The 16,837-nt window shown below is 41.8% G+C and overlaps 1 protein-coding gene across 1 annotated transcript in view; it reads left to right on the top strand.

Annotated features, from left to right (window-relative positions):
* Positions 1 to 16,837, top strand: part of HS2ST1 (heparan sulfate 2-O-sulfotransferase 1) — a 282,142-nt gene that overhangs the window by 175,975 nt on the left and 89,330 nt on the right. The window contains exon 2 of the mRNA XM_082265932.1: positions 14,771 to 15,009. Within this exon, the coding sequence (XP_082122058.1) occupies positions 14,771 to 15,009 (239 nt within the window). The remainder of the gene's footprint in view (positions 1 to 14,770; positions 15,010 to 16,837) is intronic.

The raw sequence follows: 16,837 nt of genomic DNA, 5'->3' as shown, positions 1-16,837 counted from the left end.
CTATATAGGATTGCATGTCTCTGTGATCATTTTACAAGCCATAGGTAAAGTGCAAGAAAGGGGTTGAAAATGGCGCTACCTTTGTGCAATAAATAATAAGGTGCAATCACTTGCAATCAACTGATAAATAAAGAGGTGTATCCCACAAAACCATAAAAACGTAAAATGAATATATACTGTGTATTGGGTGGATTCAAATAGAACCGATTAAATCTCCTAATGTGTAGTAGGTACAACCCAAAAAGTGCTGAAGTGCAATAAATAAATTTATGACATAGACAAGTGTGTTTATTGTGATAAAAATATATAAATAAATCAATACAGTGCAGAAGTAAAATAAATCATGTGTTGGATAATAATCCTGGCACTGTTACTATTGTGGGTGTAACATGCCAATACAAAACAATTGGTGATGAGAGTGGTGAGTGGTGATTTATTGCACTTCAGCACTTTTTGGGTTGTACCTACTACACATTAGGAGATTTAATCGGTTCTATTTGAATCCACCCAATACACAGTATATATTAATTTTACGTTTTTATGGTTTTATGGGATACACCTCTTTATTTATCAGTTGATTGCAAGTGATTGCACCTTATTATTTATTGCACAAAGGTAGCGCTGTTTTCAACCCCTTTCTTGCACTTTACCTATATCTTGACCCCTTTGGGGTTTGGTTGTTGGCCGCTTACACCTGATAGCCGTTCACGCTTCACCGCACACTCCATAGCGCTGGTCAATTTCTGCTTTTATCCATTTTACAAGCCACAACCCCCACAGTTAGAATCACTCCCCTAGACTCACACTTAACCCCTTGATCACCCACAGGGTTAACCCCTTCTCTGCCAATGGCATTATTACAGTAACCGTGCATATTTTTACCACTGATACTGTAGTAATGTCACTGGTACCCCCAAAAGTGTCAAAAATGTCAGTTAGTGGTCCAATCTGTCCGCCGCAATGTCGCAGTCCCGAAAAAAAACGCAGATCGCTGCCATTACTAGTAAAAAAAAAAATTAAAAATGACACAAATCTTTCCCGTAGTTGGTAGATGCGATAACTTTTGCGCAAACCAATCAGAATACACTTATTGCATTTTTTTTTTTTTTTTTTTTACACACCAAAAATATGTAGCAGAAAAACAAATTGGGCTAAAATGTTAAAAAATTTTGATTTTTAAATTTTTTTTTTGAGAATGTTCTATAGCAGAATGTAAAAAACATTTATTTTTTTTCAAAATCGTCGCTCTTTCTTTGTTTATAGTGCAAAAAAAAAAAACACGTGATCAAATACCACTAAAATAATGCTCTATTTGTGGGAAAAAAGGACGTAAATTTTGTTTGGGTACAGTGTCACACAATAGGGCGGCCTGGTCATCAAGGGTGCAAATCCTTCCGGTCTTAAAGTGGTTAAAGCGGAGTTCCAGCCTTTTCTGTGTTTATTAAAAGTCAGCAGCTACAAAAAGTGTAGCTGCTGACTTTTAATAAACACACTCACCTGTCCCACGGTCCAGCAATGCGGCCGCCCAAAGCCTTGATCCTCTCCCTCTGGTCTCGGCGGTGCCGGCATCACTGGTGTGGGCACCCGGCTGTGAAAGCTTGCGGCTTCACAGCCAGGTATGCACTGCACATGCGCGAGTTGCGCTGCGTGTCTTGATTGGCCGGCAATCTTCTGGGACCTCTGACATGTCCCAGAAGATTGCAGGGAGGGAAGGGGGAGAGGATAACTTCCGCTCAGGGCGCCGCGGCGCTCCGAGTGGAAGTGGGAGCGGGTACCTGTCAAAACTAGGTACCCGCTCCCCCCCCCCAAAAAAATGACATGCCAAATGTGGCATGTCAGGGGGTCAGGAATACCTAAAGCGGAAGTTCACTTTTGGGTGGAACTCCGCTTTAAGAACCGCTAAAGGGAGCGAGTCGATCAACTTGGGTAAAACCACCATGCCGGATTTTACACGTGATTGATTATTGCTAGCCGCTTTATAGCCTCTTGCGATAGTCACTGTGTTCTCCCGGCGGAGACAGCTACACAATGGCTCGGCTGGAGGGATTCCTGTGGTTGCAGGAAAGCAAATCGCTGTCTATGGCCGGCCTAAGAGGTATACTGACTCAGTGTAATCTAATTCTGTGATTTCTTAAAATAAGCACCTTCTTTATTTTTTTCATATCACTATGTATTATTGTGTTCTGTTTTCGCAATGTATATTTCTTGTTAAATATATTCCTCTCTAATGATGTCCTATATAAATGTTACAGAAAATTCATCCTGGGTACTCAGCCCACCTCTAGCATTCCTAGTGAACGCTTTTGTCGTTCAAACAAAACATTAAATAATGTCAGTATGGCGAACCATTCACAATTCTTTGGGCCTCCTATAGATGTATTTAGAATCCATTTAACATGCCCTCCCCCCTCCCCCTGTTTTTAGCGCTGTTTAACTTAAAGGCTACAAACCATAATGAAAAGAAAATATATGCCAAATGGATTTGTAATTGGGCACCAAGCGGTACATAATAAATGACAATCTGCTCTCCTGTGGGTTCGAAATTAGCGGGTAAAATGTCACAATGTACTTGCTTAGTGCAAAAGTGCATTATAAAGTTCAAGGCGCCGTTTATATTTCTCTGCATCTTGCAAAGGGCTGACATTTTGCTCGTTCATTTTTTGTTGAAGGCATTTGTTATGACACATGGGCTTTATGCAGTGCGCTGTGTTTTGATGATTGGGAAATAATCACTTTATCACCGCTCTAAGGGATGACAGAGACGGCCATGTTTAATGTATATTTTCTTTTCTATCTTTAGTTAAACGCTCAACAATACTGCGTTATCCCTGACTAAGGTATAAAAAGAAAATGACAAATGGAAAGTTGAGCTTAATCTATTTTAATAGTGGAATATCTAAGTGGTGTGACTGCACATGCAGTTCTGGCTAGTCTATTGCACAGCTGCAAATTACATCTGATTTACATCCTGCAACTACAGAGCGTTCAGCAATCAAAGTGTGACAGATGTTCAGGCACTATACAGTAGTAAGCCAGCTTTAATTATATGTGCTTGTTAGGTTTGCTTGTGATAAGGTGGAATGTACTTGTGGTTATGTGCAACAAGAAGTGTCCATAAAATAACCAGAATAAGGAATATCTACACTATATTACCAAAAGTATTGGGGTGCCTGTCTATTACCAAGGATTTGCCCCCTTAAAGTGGAGTTCCACCCTAAATTTACACTTACCTCCATCTTCTCGCTCCAGGTCACCTGAAAAACAAATTTTTTTTTTTTTTACTTACCTTGTAGAAAAAATATACTTACCTTACTTCCTTCTTCCTCCCCTCGGCGGCCACGGCGATTCGTCACTTCCTGGCTTTTGCAATGATTCCTGGGAGCTGAACGTCATCGCTCCCAGGAATCAATGCGCCTGCACCGGCCCCGACGTCAGTTCCGGTGCGCGCGCGTCATACCCTTCTAAACAGCTTCTGGGCATGCCCAGAAGCTGTGGAGGGATGACGCGCGCGCACCGGAACTGACGGCGGGGCCGGTGCAGTGCTTTGTGTGACCGAAGAAGAAGGAAGAGGACGCCGAAGAGGATCGCGCTGGCTTCAAGCTGCCCACACCTGAGATGGCAGCGCTGGAGAATACTTTTTCAAGGTAAGTATTTCTCCTAAAAGGTAATTGCATCCCGGGACAGATCAGAGGCTAGCCATTGTGGAATGCACTAGCCCTGACTGTCCCGGGGGTATTTTTATTAAAAAAAGTATCCCCTGGGTGGAACTCCGCTTTAATGACCAGGCCATTTTTAGCGATTCGACACTGCGTTACTTTAACAGACAATTGCACGGTCATGCGACGCTGTACCTAAATAAAATTGATGTTTTTTTTTCCCCCCACAAATAGAGCTTTCTTTTGGTGGTATTTGATCACCTCTGCGATTTTTTTTATTTTTTGCACTATAAACAAAAAAAGAGAAAATTCAGAAAAAATAAATAAATTCACATTCTGCTATATAACATTCCCCCCCCCCCCCAAAATAATTTAAAAATCTAAATTTTTTAACATTTTAGGCCAATTTGTTTTCTGCTACATATTTTTGGTTAAAATCCCAATAAGCGTATTTTGATTGGTTTTCGCAAAAGTTATTGCATCTACTAACTACGGGAAAGATTTAGGTCATTTTTATTTAGGCTGCATTCACACTTGAGCGTAGCGTTTTTGCGCGTTTTTACTGCGCTTTTCAGGCGTTTTTGGAGGCAGGCATTGACATCTATCAAAAACGCTGGTAACCAGCCCAAAAAGAAGCTCATGTACTTTTTTCAGCTACAGGCGTTTTGCTTCAGACGTTAAAACGCTCAGATGTGAACAGGGGCCATTTAAATGAATGGGGTTTTACTTGTTGGGCGTTTTGGAACGTTTTTTTTGAGCGTTTTTGGAGCTGAAAAACACCCAAAACGCCCAGGTGTGAATGGAGCCTTATTATTACTAGTAATGGCGACAATATGTGATTTTTAGCAAACTGCGACAGATCGGACACCTAACTGACATTTTTGACACTTTTGGGGGGGACCTGTGACATTACTACAGTAATCACTGCTAAAAATATGCACTGTTACTGTAATGATGACACTGGCAGGGAAGGGGTTAACACAGTGGGTGATCAAGGGGTTAAATGTAAGCCTAAGTGAATGTTTATAACTGTGGGGGAGATGGACTTTTGAAATCATCACAGAGAGCCTGTGATCCTATGTAGAAGGATCACAGGCTCTCTGTGATCGTTCCAGAGAGAAGAACAGTCAGTTGTGTGTACAACAGCTGACCATCCTTCTCTCTCAGCGGGGAGCGATCGTGGGTGCCCGGCGGCAATCAGAGCCACTGGCCCCCATGCATCGGAGTCCCCGCTGCCAAGTGAGGGCATGAATGCGCACTCGCCCCCTAGCCGCAGGCGTGCGACCGACGTAGAGCTACGTCGGTTCGCGCAGGAGGGCCAGCCGGGCGCAGTAAGTCCTTAAGTGGTTAAACGCATATGAACTTAATTCAAGTGAAGAATGCTACAGTGCAGAAACACTGCAATAAAGCAACCAGTCTTCAGTGTCGGTTTACACATTTGCAATTTCAGGCATTGCGTATGTTTCGCACCACAATGCTAAGCAAATCACATGCGATTTCTGTGCGCTGCGAATTCACCCATACAGATTGTATGGTTAAATTTGCATCGTATTCGGACCAAGGTCGCACAGGACCCTTTTTTTTTTTGGTCCGCACCAGAATCGTATGTGAACTGATCTGGGGGTGGTGTTAACCTTGTATTGACACCCCCAGCGATTCGTATATGGAAGTGTGAACTGCCTGCGCATCGGGTGCAGTGCTGGAACCCGCAGTGGATTTGCAGGGTTCCTGCATCGCATATGTGTGAAACGGCACTCAGTGTGGTTTGCAAATAACTATAATTCTCAAACTGTCCAAAAAATGATTGCAGTAATATGAGCATCCTGTATGTGGCCAGAACACCTCCCGAAACCTAATTTATTTTTCAAGTAAAGGACTGCCTGACTTTCTGACCGGTTTTCTCTTACTACTGAACTTACTGGTCATGCACAGCTTTCATATTTCACTCTGACCTATTAAACTCGATTAAAAAGCAAAAGCTACATAAGAAACACTAGAAAAAAACGTAGCTGAAAGCTTCACCTTATGGCTGCCCCTGAAAATATAAAATTTACATTTTTTTTTTCATGCTGGTGTCAAAAATATAGTTGGAATTATTATTTAATACGAACTATAAAAAATAATAAACATTTTAAAAATCACTGCACAGATATGGTGATCACAAGTGGCAGTGTATACAGTTAAAATATACTAGATTACCAAAAGTTTTGAGACGCCTGTCTTTACATGCACATGAACTTTAATTGCATCCCAGTCTTAAACCCCGTACACACGCAAGGATTATCGGCCGACCGATCTTCCGACTTTTGTCCAAGTTGTGTTTTGTTGGTTGGAATGTGCCTAGACTGCACACGAATTTTCTCGGCCAATAAAATTCTACTTCAGAAGTGATGTCATGTGTTGGTTTGCTTTTTTTATGTTCTTTCTTCTCTGAGCATGCCCAGTCTTGCTCATAAGATTTTTCCCTGTCTAAATCTGTACTGACTGCACGAAAACCGGACGTGTGTTGACGGCCAAAAAAAATTTTATAGCCTGCACACCAGATTTTTTCCTCCCGAAAAGTCGGAGTTGGTTGTCGGAAGCATCATACTAACAAGCCGAAAATCGGCAGATCGGACGTTGGCCGAAAATTCCCTGCCAATTTTCGACGCATGTGTACGGGGCATAAGTCTGTAGGGTTCAATATTGAGTTGGCCCACCCTTAGCAGCTTTACCAGCTGCAGCTCTTCTGGGAAGGCTGTCCACAAGGTTTCTGAGTGTCTGTGGGAGTGTTTTACCATTCTTCCAGAAGCGCATTTGTGAGGTCAGGCACTGATGGACAAGAAGGTCTGGCTTGCAGTCTACACTCTGATTTGATCCCAAACGTGTTCTATCGGTTTGAGGTCAGGACTCTGTGCAGGCCAGTCAAGGTCTTCCACCCCAAACTCTCTCACCCATGTCTTTATGGACACCATTTAATCATAAAAGAAAGATATTCACATTCCAACACTAATGGCACTTTTCCACTGCAAGTACCGGCTAGTACCGGCTCGGCTCTACTCGGCCCTGCTTGGCCCGGTTTGCTTTTCCACTGCTGGTACCGCATGGTATAGTGTCAGAACGGTTCGGTACGGTACGGTATAGGTTTGCTTTTCCACTAAAGTAGTACTAAAGTTAAGTGGGTGGGATAACAACGGGGTGGGTGTGATTCTCTGACCAATCAGTGGCTAGTAGTGACTGCATGCAAAGGATTGTGGGATATGGTACCAGTTTGGTACCTGTTGGAACCACAATCGAGTAGGTACTGTTTTTTCAGAGCCGTACCGTACCGTTCGGTTCCATGCAGTGGAAAAGCAAACCTATACCGTACCGTACCGAACCGTTCCGACCCTATACCATGCGGTACCGCAGTGGAAAAGCACAAAAGCGTGCCGAACCGGTACTGTTCCATGCAGTGGAAAAGCGCCATAAGAGACAGCATATGACAGCGCCATTCAACTGGGCGAATAAGGAGTGCAGCCTTCTCAACACATTCATTTTTTTTACTTTAATGTATTTGCAACTAAGCGCAATTTTTTTTTTTTTTGCACATACCCTTTAACTCTAAAGTGATGAGCAGTAAAGGCTTTTAAAACATCACCTATGGAGATTTTCACAACCAAAGTTTTTCCGTGATATCACGGACACACACAAGCTTAAGACTTGACATGTTTGATATCTATTTGAGTTGCGCAAATATCGTGCAAAAAAAAAAAAGACTGTTTCTATTCTACATGGCCTTTGCTTTCAGAAAATGTGTACTGTTTTGGTGTTTTTAAGTAATTTTAATGGCCAAAAATGCAGATTTTTTACATGTGTGCAAAAATGAAAAAAGAAAAATGCTCTAGAGCTGAACTGGTTAATTGTAGAGCTGTAGGATTAGGCCCCAGTCGACAGTGAAGATTGGATTGATCCAAAATGACCTGTAATTTCTTTTTTTCTTTGTTAGGCCTCGTGCACAATGAGGTTTATCATTTTACGAGGCCTTAAGTGTAAAATCCTCAGTGCTTTCCCTTGCTCTCGGGAAGTCACAGGTTCCGTGTACAGCCGCCAACACAAGTGAATGGTTGTACGCAGGTGTACTCATGTATATGCTGATTGCTTCTGCCTCAGCTTTTGCTTCATGCATGTCCATACTGCATGAGCGGGTAAGTGCAGAAGCAATTGGCATTTTCACTAGTATGCGCATGTACAGACACTCAATTGTCAAAAAATCCTGAAGGAAAGGTGATCCCAGGGTCTTCCAAAACCCCCAAAGTAAACCGTTTTCAATGCTCTTCACTTGCTTGTGTTGCTGCAAGCTTCCTCAGGAACAGTAAGGGGCACCCAGGAGGTTCTATTTCTACCCAGATTTAATTGGAACCACAAACCTCCCAATCAAGGGCAGTCACATGTGAAAATCTCTTCTAAAAAGCTGGATGACGGATGATCCCTTATGTAGCATTGCTTATGGATGGATGATCGGTCTGTTGCTTAATTTGACTGCCTATGATCTAGTGGTCATTTTGATCTGGTAAGGGGGATTACCTTTATCCCATAGGGCAGTGATGGCGAACTTTGGCACCCCAGATGTTTTGGAACTACATTTCCCATGATGCTAATCAACTCTGCAGTGTAATTAAGCATCTTGGAAAATGTAGTTCCAAAACATCTGTAGTGCCAAGGTTCGCCATCACTGCCATAGGGTGTGAAGTTTCTCCCTGGTTTTCCAGTCAACCTCTTCCCCTATCTGTATGTGGTTCTTCTGGGAATGCTGGTGTCCTTTATCTTTTTCTCTCCTGGATTTGACCACCCATCTATGGATTTTTATATGAGTCACATATTATATAATATATATATATATATATATATATATAGTTATTTATATATATATATATATATAGATATATATATATATATATATATATATATAATTTATTTATTGGTTTTATCTGTGATTAGCGCTGCACTATTTGTCTGTTACTCCATTGTATTGGCAGCTGAACATGGCATGTATGGCTCACTGGGCATAGGAAAGCGCCAAGGATTTGATGCTTGACTTTTTGTTACCTGCAAAACCTCAATTTGCATGAGGCCTTGATGTGTTACCGCCTTAAAAATATTATTTTTATATTGAAACAAAAAAGTTCAGTTTTCTTACTTGGAAAATAAATAAATTGTTCTGCTACACGAAAATAGCTTGTGGCCAGACTGCAGGGTGTACAGCACAGTCCTGTGGAATGAGTATTCACATTTTCCCTATTGTTCTGCAATTGGATTGTGGTTTGAGGCTACATAAAATGTAACTAGGTAGTTGTCTTCAGAAATGTTAGAAATTTAAATAATTGACCATATTTGGCCAGCTTTCACAAGCTGTAGAATTAGACAATGAATTACTCTGGATAACTGGCCCCATGTATGGGGTTGAAAAACAAGCATCTAGTAAGCATTGAACGCAGTCACTTGAACCATGTTGGAAACTCTTTGCTATTGAAGAAGTACTCCATGGGATGGCAGACAGGACTCAATACTAACTTTAGATTATTCTAAATAAAGAATGAGACCACACACTGATCTGGAATTTAAAAGGCCGCGGCCGTTTAATGCTTGTTTAAAACATCTTAACATCAGTATACATCAAAATTGACCTGATTACTACAATCCGGGTCAAACCAAATCATAAATAACTTCAAAAATTATCCAACATAGAATATATCATCATTAACCATATCATGAACGACGTCCCCCTTTGTATTACACAAAGGTGACCCTAACAGACATAAACTGACCGCGACAAAAAAAAGGGGTGGGGGGGGGGGAGGGAGACAGAAACTTGGTTCTTGACACGGCGATCTCTCCTGAGGCGATTGACGGCTTGTGCGAATGAGCCCCCTTTTTATAACCTATAGGCAGGCTCTTAGAAGGCGGGAGGAAAACAGGTTGTAACTGGAAATTAACCTAAACTCCCTAGCTACACTATAAAACTAATGTGATTGGGGCTTATTTAAACCAAACATAAACATGTATGCCTAATCTGCCCTAGTAACAGGATGAGCCTGTATAATATCTCTTAAATGGTTTCTTTAAACTAAATTGGCCTGTCACCATCCCATCTAGAAAAAGGGGCTTATTCAAACCCCTTTTTCTTTACATTCTCTCAGAAGAAAAAGCGTTTTTTTACTGCATATACGGCAAAGTTCAATTTTTGCAAAGGCTGATGAATGAAAAAGTGAGAGCTTAGTGGAGCAGCAATCTTGCGTAGGGCACACAGATATCTCCTGTTCCTTTTACTCTAGGACTGCCATACACCGTATCATTCAGTACTTGAATTCCACAGGGGGTCCCAGGGTTGGTCAAAACCGAGATCAAGAGACAAATTAAATGAAATCCTTTTTTTCTGAGCAAAACGCTTAGAAGGCATTTTCTGATGTCTTCCTAAAATGCTAGTTGACTGGCTCTGTTGCCAGCTCTCTTCCTTACTTGCCAAGTTTGAGCCATTGACCCAAAACAAGTATGCAGCAACTGATGTAAAAAAGAAAAAATACAGATCTGCATGCAGTTTGTCTTAAGGAAAACCGTAGACCCACAATGCTTCTGGTTGCCTAAGTATAAATGATCTAGGTCAGTGTTTCTCAACCTTTTTTCAGTCATGGCACCCTTTAAAAATTAAGGGCAGTCTTGAGGCACCCCATTCTAAAATATACACAAGTCCAAGTATGACATCCAACGTTGGAGTTCATTTAATTTTCCAAAGCAAATATATTTTGCAAACTGCTACTGACTAGTATTCCAATGATTTTCTTCTCTCTCAGCTATTCTCCATCACTCAATCTAATGTCATACCAACGCAGATGGGGAGGGGCGCAGGACGGTCAAACAAGGATGCTATGCAGGCGACTGACATTCTCCTTATCAACTGATGATGTCATTGGTCGTTAGGATGCCAACAGCTAGAAGATTGTAATGGTGTACAATGAAATCGTGTGACTTACTGTAACTATAAAGGCAGTCTTCATCCACACCCTGGCTTGTGTACAATATTTGGGCAATTTTTAGGCATTTTGCCAAGGCACCCCAGAAGAAGCTTCAAGGCATCCCAGGGTGCCTGGGCACACTGGTTGAAAAAGGCTGATTTATGTGACCTTTCAGTGCATTGGCCACTTCCTATATTTTACAAATATTCTCAGGCTAAAAAAATGGAAAAGGAATGAAACATCAGGGTCCCCATCAGAGTCCCCTTTTATATATCAGTACCCCATCAGAGTCCCCCCTTACATCAAGGTCCCCATTAGGGTCCCTCTAACCAACATAAGGCCAACAAAATAGCTGTAGAAACAGGGCGGTAGGCAGAGCTGATCTGAAACAGAGACAGTCCTGCCATCCTGTGATTGCTAGGGCAAACATATGATTGGTTGTTAAGACATTGATGGTCCTACCAACCAACTACGGGGATGACAGTGTCAGGGTAATGGGGGGGGGGGGTTGGGTTGTAAAGGTGGCAGGGTGATTTGAGAAGCACAGACCATAAACAGTCTCTGCTGAACTGATTTCTCAGTTTGTGCACTTTGATGATATGCCACTAACCCTTGCTGCGGGCCAGATAAAATCTTGTAGCAGGTTATAGTTTGGAGACCCTGCTTTAAGTCACATGAAAGGGCTTAGGGACCGCAATTTCCATTCATGGCAAGGAAGAGGGTGCTTTTTAACTAAAAATATTAACCTGATTGAGTCATGATGATGTGCCCTATGGAAACAAATGAAATGTGAATTTTACTTCTAAATCCACCAAGAGTTGAAGTTTAAAATATCACCCCTAAATTAAAGCTTGCAAAAGTTTGAGTTTTTTTATCCATCATACAGATTAATTGTTGATATACCAGGGTAGTATTATTTAAAATATTCACAAGATTTGTCGATCCCATAAAAAAAGCATTCTGGAAAGGCAGTGTATTCTGGCATAGTCTTGAGACATCGGCTCCATCCACTGGGACTGAGTGTTGAGTGTCGTAGATTATACTAAACACCTCTCAGGTGAATTGTATTTCGGTTCACAACGTGTGCCATTAGGTCCTTGGAGGGAATATTCCTAATAAAGGCACTGTATACAGAGAAGTGGTAATAGCTTTGTTTACTTCTCGTGAACGGACAGCCTTGTTGTGTTATTGGTGTATATTGTGCAGTCAGGTTACTAGTCTTGTATGAATATGAACTGTTAAGCCTCGTACACACGCACCGATTGTTGGCCGACCGTTCGGCCGTCTTTTGTCCAGTGTTGTTGTGTTGGTTGGAATGTGCGTAGACTGCACACAAATTTTATCGGCCAACAAAAACCAACTTCAGAAGTGATGTCATGTGCTGGTTTACTTTCCGTGTGTTTTTTCTTCTCTGAGCATGCCCAGTCTTGCTCATCTGATTTTTATCTGCCGAAATCTGTACTGACTGACGAACAATCGGCCATTCTGTTGACGGCCAACAAAAATTTTATAGCCTGCACACCAGATTTTGTTTGGCCGAAAAGTCGCAGTCGCTTGTTGGAAGCATCATACTAGCAAGCCGATAATCGGCCGATCGGACGGTGGCCGAAAATTCACGGCCAACAATCGGTGCGTGTGTACGAGGCTTAAGAGGAATAATACCTTTAGTGGAGTTGGCGTCCAGTGTTAGTAATGTTTTTCCTTACTGTAAGGTTAATTTGACACTTTATTAAATATATTTGTTTCAGCCGGCAGGCTTTTTTAGCACCTGTTGCCATCTTCATCCTGTGATTATTGTGGTTGTTAATTACGTTCCTTTTGACATCTCCAGAAGACCAACTGATCTGAGGGCGATCAGTCATCCAAAATAGTATTTTCCCTGTCATTTTGTTCCTCTGAGATATATGGTAATATGTAATTCTTCCAGCACAGTTCCTTTAAGGATTAATGCGGTTTTGTAGATGTATGATGTTTGCCTGACATTCATCCATACATACATACTTTGGACAACATTGTTCCCAAGCAAAATTGTATGGTTACAATTAATTAACCGGAGTGATGTTCACCTAGGCAAAGCTACAGATTTCTGTTATCCCACCAGCAACCTATATTGATCTTCCTTTCCCATGCCTGCCCTACTGTCACAGACAAAAAGAAACAAAGAAAGGGCGCATCGACCTAGCGCATTATCCTCAATATTAGGCTTTATTTATGCAACAAGTAAAAAATGGCTACTCACAAACACAGATGTAAAAATGATCATAACAGGCTCAGTTGCTCCAGTGTCAGGAATAGTCCATATGAAAATCCATAGTCCAATGAGACGACGGCTGACGCGTTTCGAGGCTTAGCCTCTTCCTTGGTGGCTCTGAGGAAGAGGCTAAGCCTCGAAACGCGTCAACCGTCGTCTCATTGGACTATGGACTTTCATATGGACTATTCCTGACACTGGAGCAATTGAGCCTGTTATGATCATTTTTACATCTGTGTTTGTGAGTAGCCATTTTTTACTTGTTGCATAAATAAAGCCTAATATTGAGGATAATGCGCTAGGTCGATGCGCCCTTTCTTTGTTTCTTTTTGTCTGTAGCACTGTTGGACTACCCCAGTCCTCTTTGGGCTGCAAGACCTAGCTATCCAAGACGCCAGTTGGAAGTCCCGTGGTGTGTGGTCGGGGAGCTTGGATTCTAAGCGCAGGAGAAGGGTGATATCACCTTACATTTTTTTGGAACTGCCCTACTGTCAACCCCGCTGAAGCAAAGGGAGTCTTTCCCCACTCCTATGTGATAGTGCTGCTGGCCTGAGTCGTCAATCATCTAAAAACTGGTGTGGTCCCATGGTTGGAGAGCAAGTCCCAATCTCCCCATACCTGGAATATAGCATATTTTTCCCCTTTCAGCAGCCAAGTGGAGCAGCATAAGAGTGAATGGCAGGTATTAAAGCGGAAGAAATCCTTCCTATACTTTTCAGCCAAGAAAGCTGCCATTCTGTTTGATCTGCCACTGGCATTGTGCTGCCCATGTGATCAGTTATGACTCCTGTGAAAAAATAGGAAATGTACCGCACTATGGATAAAAATAATAATGACCAAAGTGCAGCTGTGCAAAAACTGGGTGATAACAGATTCTCAAAGTCAATTTCGACGCAATTTCCGGTCTACGACACTGTGGCACGTCACTTCCGGGATGATGGAATTCACGCCGGGACCGAGGCATACCCGAGCGCACACTGCATCCAGGAAGACAGGACAGACCTGCCTTATCTATTATTATTTGCCTGATTCTGCTCTACAATATTTTTCTTTTTATATCTATGCATACCGGTGTGCTGAGAGCTTCAGACCTCAAAGGATTCCTTATCCTGTTCCCTTTTGGGACACAAGCCTTTTTGACCCTCTACAGCTGTATAGCCTAGGGGTCAATTCAGTTCGGTCAGTGGATATCCAAAAGGGGGATGTTTGGCACCGTTCACAGCACCGGAGTTATGGCATGATGTTGCACACCCTTCCGACCACTTAATGCACTTTTGGTGAATTGCTATATGGGCACTTGCTGATTTTTATTGGACTATCCAAGTTTTTTTGCATTTTTGCACTAATTTTTATGGACACTTATTTATCTTAATGCAATATTCTATGACATTTACTGTGGAATTATCTTATTTGTATGTATGCACTTGGTTCGCACATGGCACAGATTATTTATGACCTATACATTTAATCATTTTTATGCACCTTTTTGTGCTGTTTTTTAGCACTTTAGTTATGACTCCTGCCATTTGATTGTTTGATAGTTAGGTTATCAAGCCAATGTGAAAGTTAATGTTCCCGGCATTGTAGTAATGTAGCTGTTTGTTGAAACCATTAAATTCATGCGTTTATTTCCACTTTAAGTGTGTGCATCCTAAAGGAAATTTTAAATTTGTGATCAAAATGGAAGCCTGAAAGCAACAGAGAATAAATTAAAACAGTTCAATGATGATGTACAGGGTTCTAAAAACCTATTTTTACTGAATCCCAAATCCTCAATTAAGGTGAAATTCAGGGAATTCTTGCATTGTGTACACTGATCATGTTCCAGTTAATAAAAATTATGTAATTTCCAGTTTTGCCTTTTTACAAATGCTTTTTCCTTTCTTTTTCAGAAAGGGCAATCGCTCGCCATGAAGTACGGGAAATTGAACAGCGCCACTCCATGGATGGCTCCCGGCAAGAAATGGTTCTTGATGAGGATGATGACATTTTGATTATTTACAACAGAGTTCCTAAGACTGCCAGCACTTCCTTCACAAATATTGCCTATGACCTGTGTGCAAAAAACAAATACCATGTACTTCACATCAACACAACTAAAAATAACCCCGTTATGTCTCTTCAAGACCAGGTAAGATTACATTCGGACTGAGACGATGTAAATGTGTTTTTCTTTGCTTTATCCCCAATTATTTGAAAGATATATGCAAGATGAGTTATGATCTATCCAAAAGGTAATTGTAACAGGGCATATGGTGACATTCAGTGATATAGTTTATACTCTTCTCTTTGTAAAGGACGGCCGATATCCATTTATTGCCCTTGTTACTTTTTTTTTTTTTGCCTATAGCCTCTTGTTAATGTAAAATAGAAGTGCCAGAGCATATTCAATGCCTGGAAGTTTGAAGACCAAATTTGATTCTGCAAGCTTGCAAATGTGTGTTTTAGAGAGGGGTGGAAAAGGGTGTTGCGGGAGGGGATGTATGTTGACAGCAGTCTACCTAACATCCGGCTATCAGGTTAATATTGATTCAAGTGCTCACTAACAAAGGTTTGTCACAAACAGATGTCAGATCACTAAGGACTTTAAAGGCAGTCTGCAGTTTGATGGGCCAAGGTAGAAGGTCATAAACATTTCCCGTAATTCTGTCTCACCCAAATCCAATTCTCCTTTGAAGGGTGGCTGTAATCTATCTGCGAAGAAGCAGGCTTAAGAAGAACATTATGGACCTTTATAGGACCACTGCCATTAGAAAAATTGTGTTCAGACAACTGGATGTGGTTAACAATGGAGAGACTGCTTGCAGTACAAGTAAAAAGCCGGCCATAGACGGTTCGAATCTCGGCCAGTTCAGCAGAAAACGGCCAAGGTTCAAACCATGTATGGGCAGGCTGAATGTACCCAAGGTGTTGTATCAACTTGAGTACAACCAGCCTGTCGGATTTTACTTGCGAATATTGCTAGCAGCTCCGTGCTTTGTGTTGATGGGGCAATTGAGATATTTTGAAATTCGCTCCATCTATGGCCAACTTAAGGCATTCAAAGCTCTGTGGGAGGTTGTTACTTGAGGTAGGCAGATGCAGATAAGTAGCAGAAAGAGCATCCAGGTGTAAGTGCTTGTAATTTTGGGAAATACATGGGTCCAAGCTCTCCATTTTAAGAGACCAAGGGGAAAGGGTGAGGCTATCTTTCCCCAAATTTGAATGGAAAAATTCACAGCTCAGGTACTATTACCACATCATTGGTGCTTGAAGATCTGTGTGCTACCTAAAAAAAAAACTTCTAAAAAATGTTTTTTTCATTTTTATAACGCAAACAGGGGAATTCAATATGACTCTTTTTGAAATGGCCAATTAAAAAATCCCCACCCCCTGTTTCGGTGAATTTACCCCAGCATGCGGCAGATTCAGATCTCGGTTCTTAAAAGCTCCACTTTTACAAACTTAATTTGTTGTACCTCCTCTCCTGCTCTACCTGTTACTGGTACTTAAAGGTGCTGTTGGCTTTGTGGCCTCCTAGCAACCAGTGACGCTGCAGTGGGTAAAGCCTGAAGGGGATGCTGAGACACTAGATCCCCCTCAGGTCTGCTCTCTGTGTGACAGGAAGGCAGTGGGGGGATTCTTTAGCCCAGGGGTCTCCAAATTTTCTGAACAAAGGGCCAGTTTGCTGTCCTTCAGACTTTTGAGGGGATTACACTATGGCCATTGGGATTAGAAGAGGTCCTGGTGTGAGTGGGAAAAAAACAATGCCCCATCTTTGGTGTCAGTGGGAGGTATTTTGCCCTATCGTTGGGGGTCATTGGGAGAAATTGTGCCTTATCATTGGTGTCATTGGGAGGAATTGTGCCCTATCATTGGTGTCATTGGGAGGAATTGTGCTCCATCATTGGTATCATTGGGAGGAATTGTGCCCTATCCTTGGTGCCATTGGGAGGAATTGTGCCCTATCATTGGTGTCA

This window comes from Pelophylax lessonae (genome assembly GCF_965119305.1).
Source record: "Pelophylax lessonae genome assembly, chromosome: 8".
NCBI classification, from domain to species: Eukaryota; Metazoa; Chordata; class Amphibia; order Anura; family Ranidae; genus Pelophylax; species Pelophylax lessonae.
Note: the sequence above shows the minus strand (reverse complement) of the source record. Positions and strands in the feature narration are given on the sequence as shown.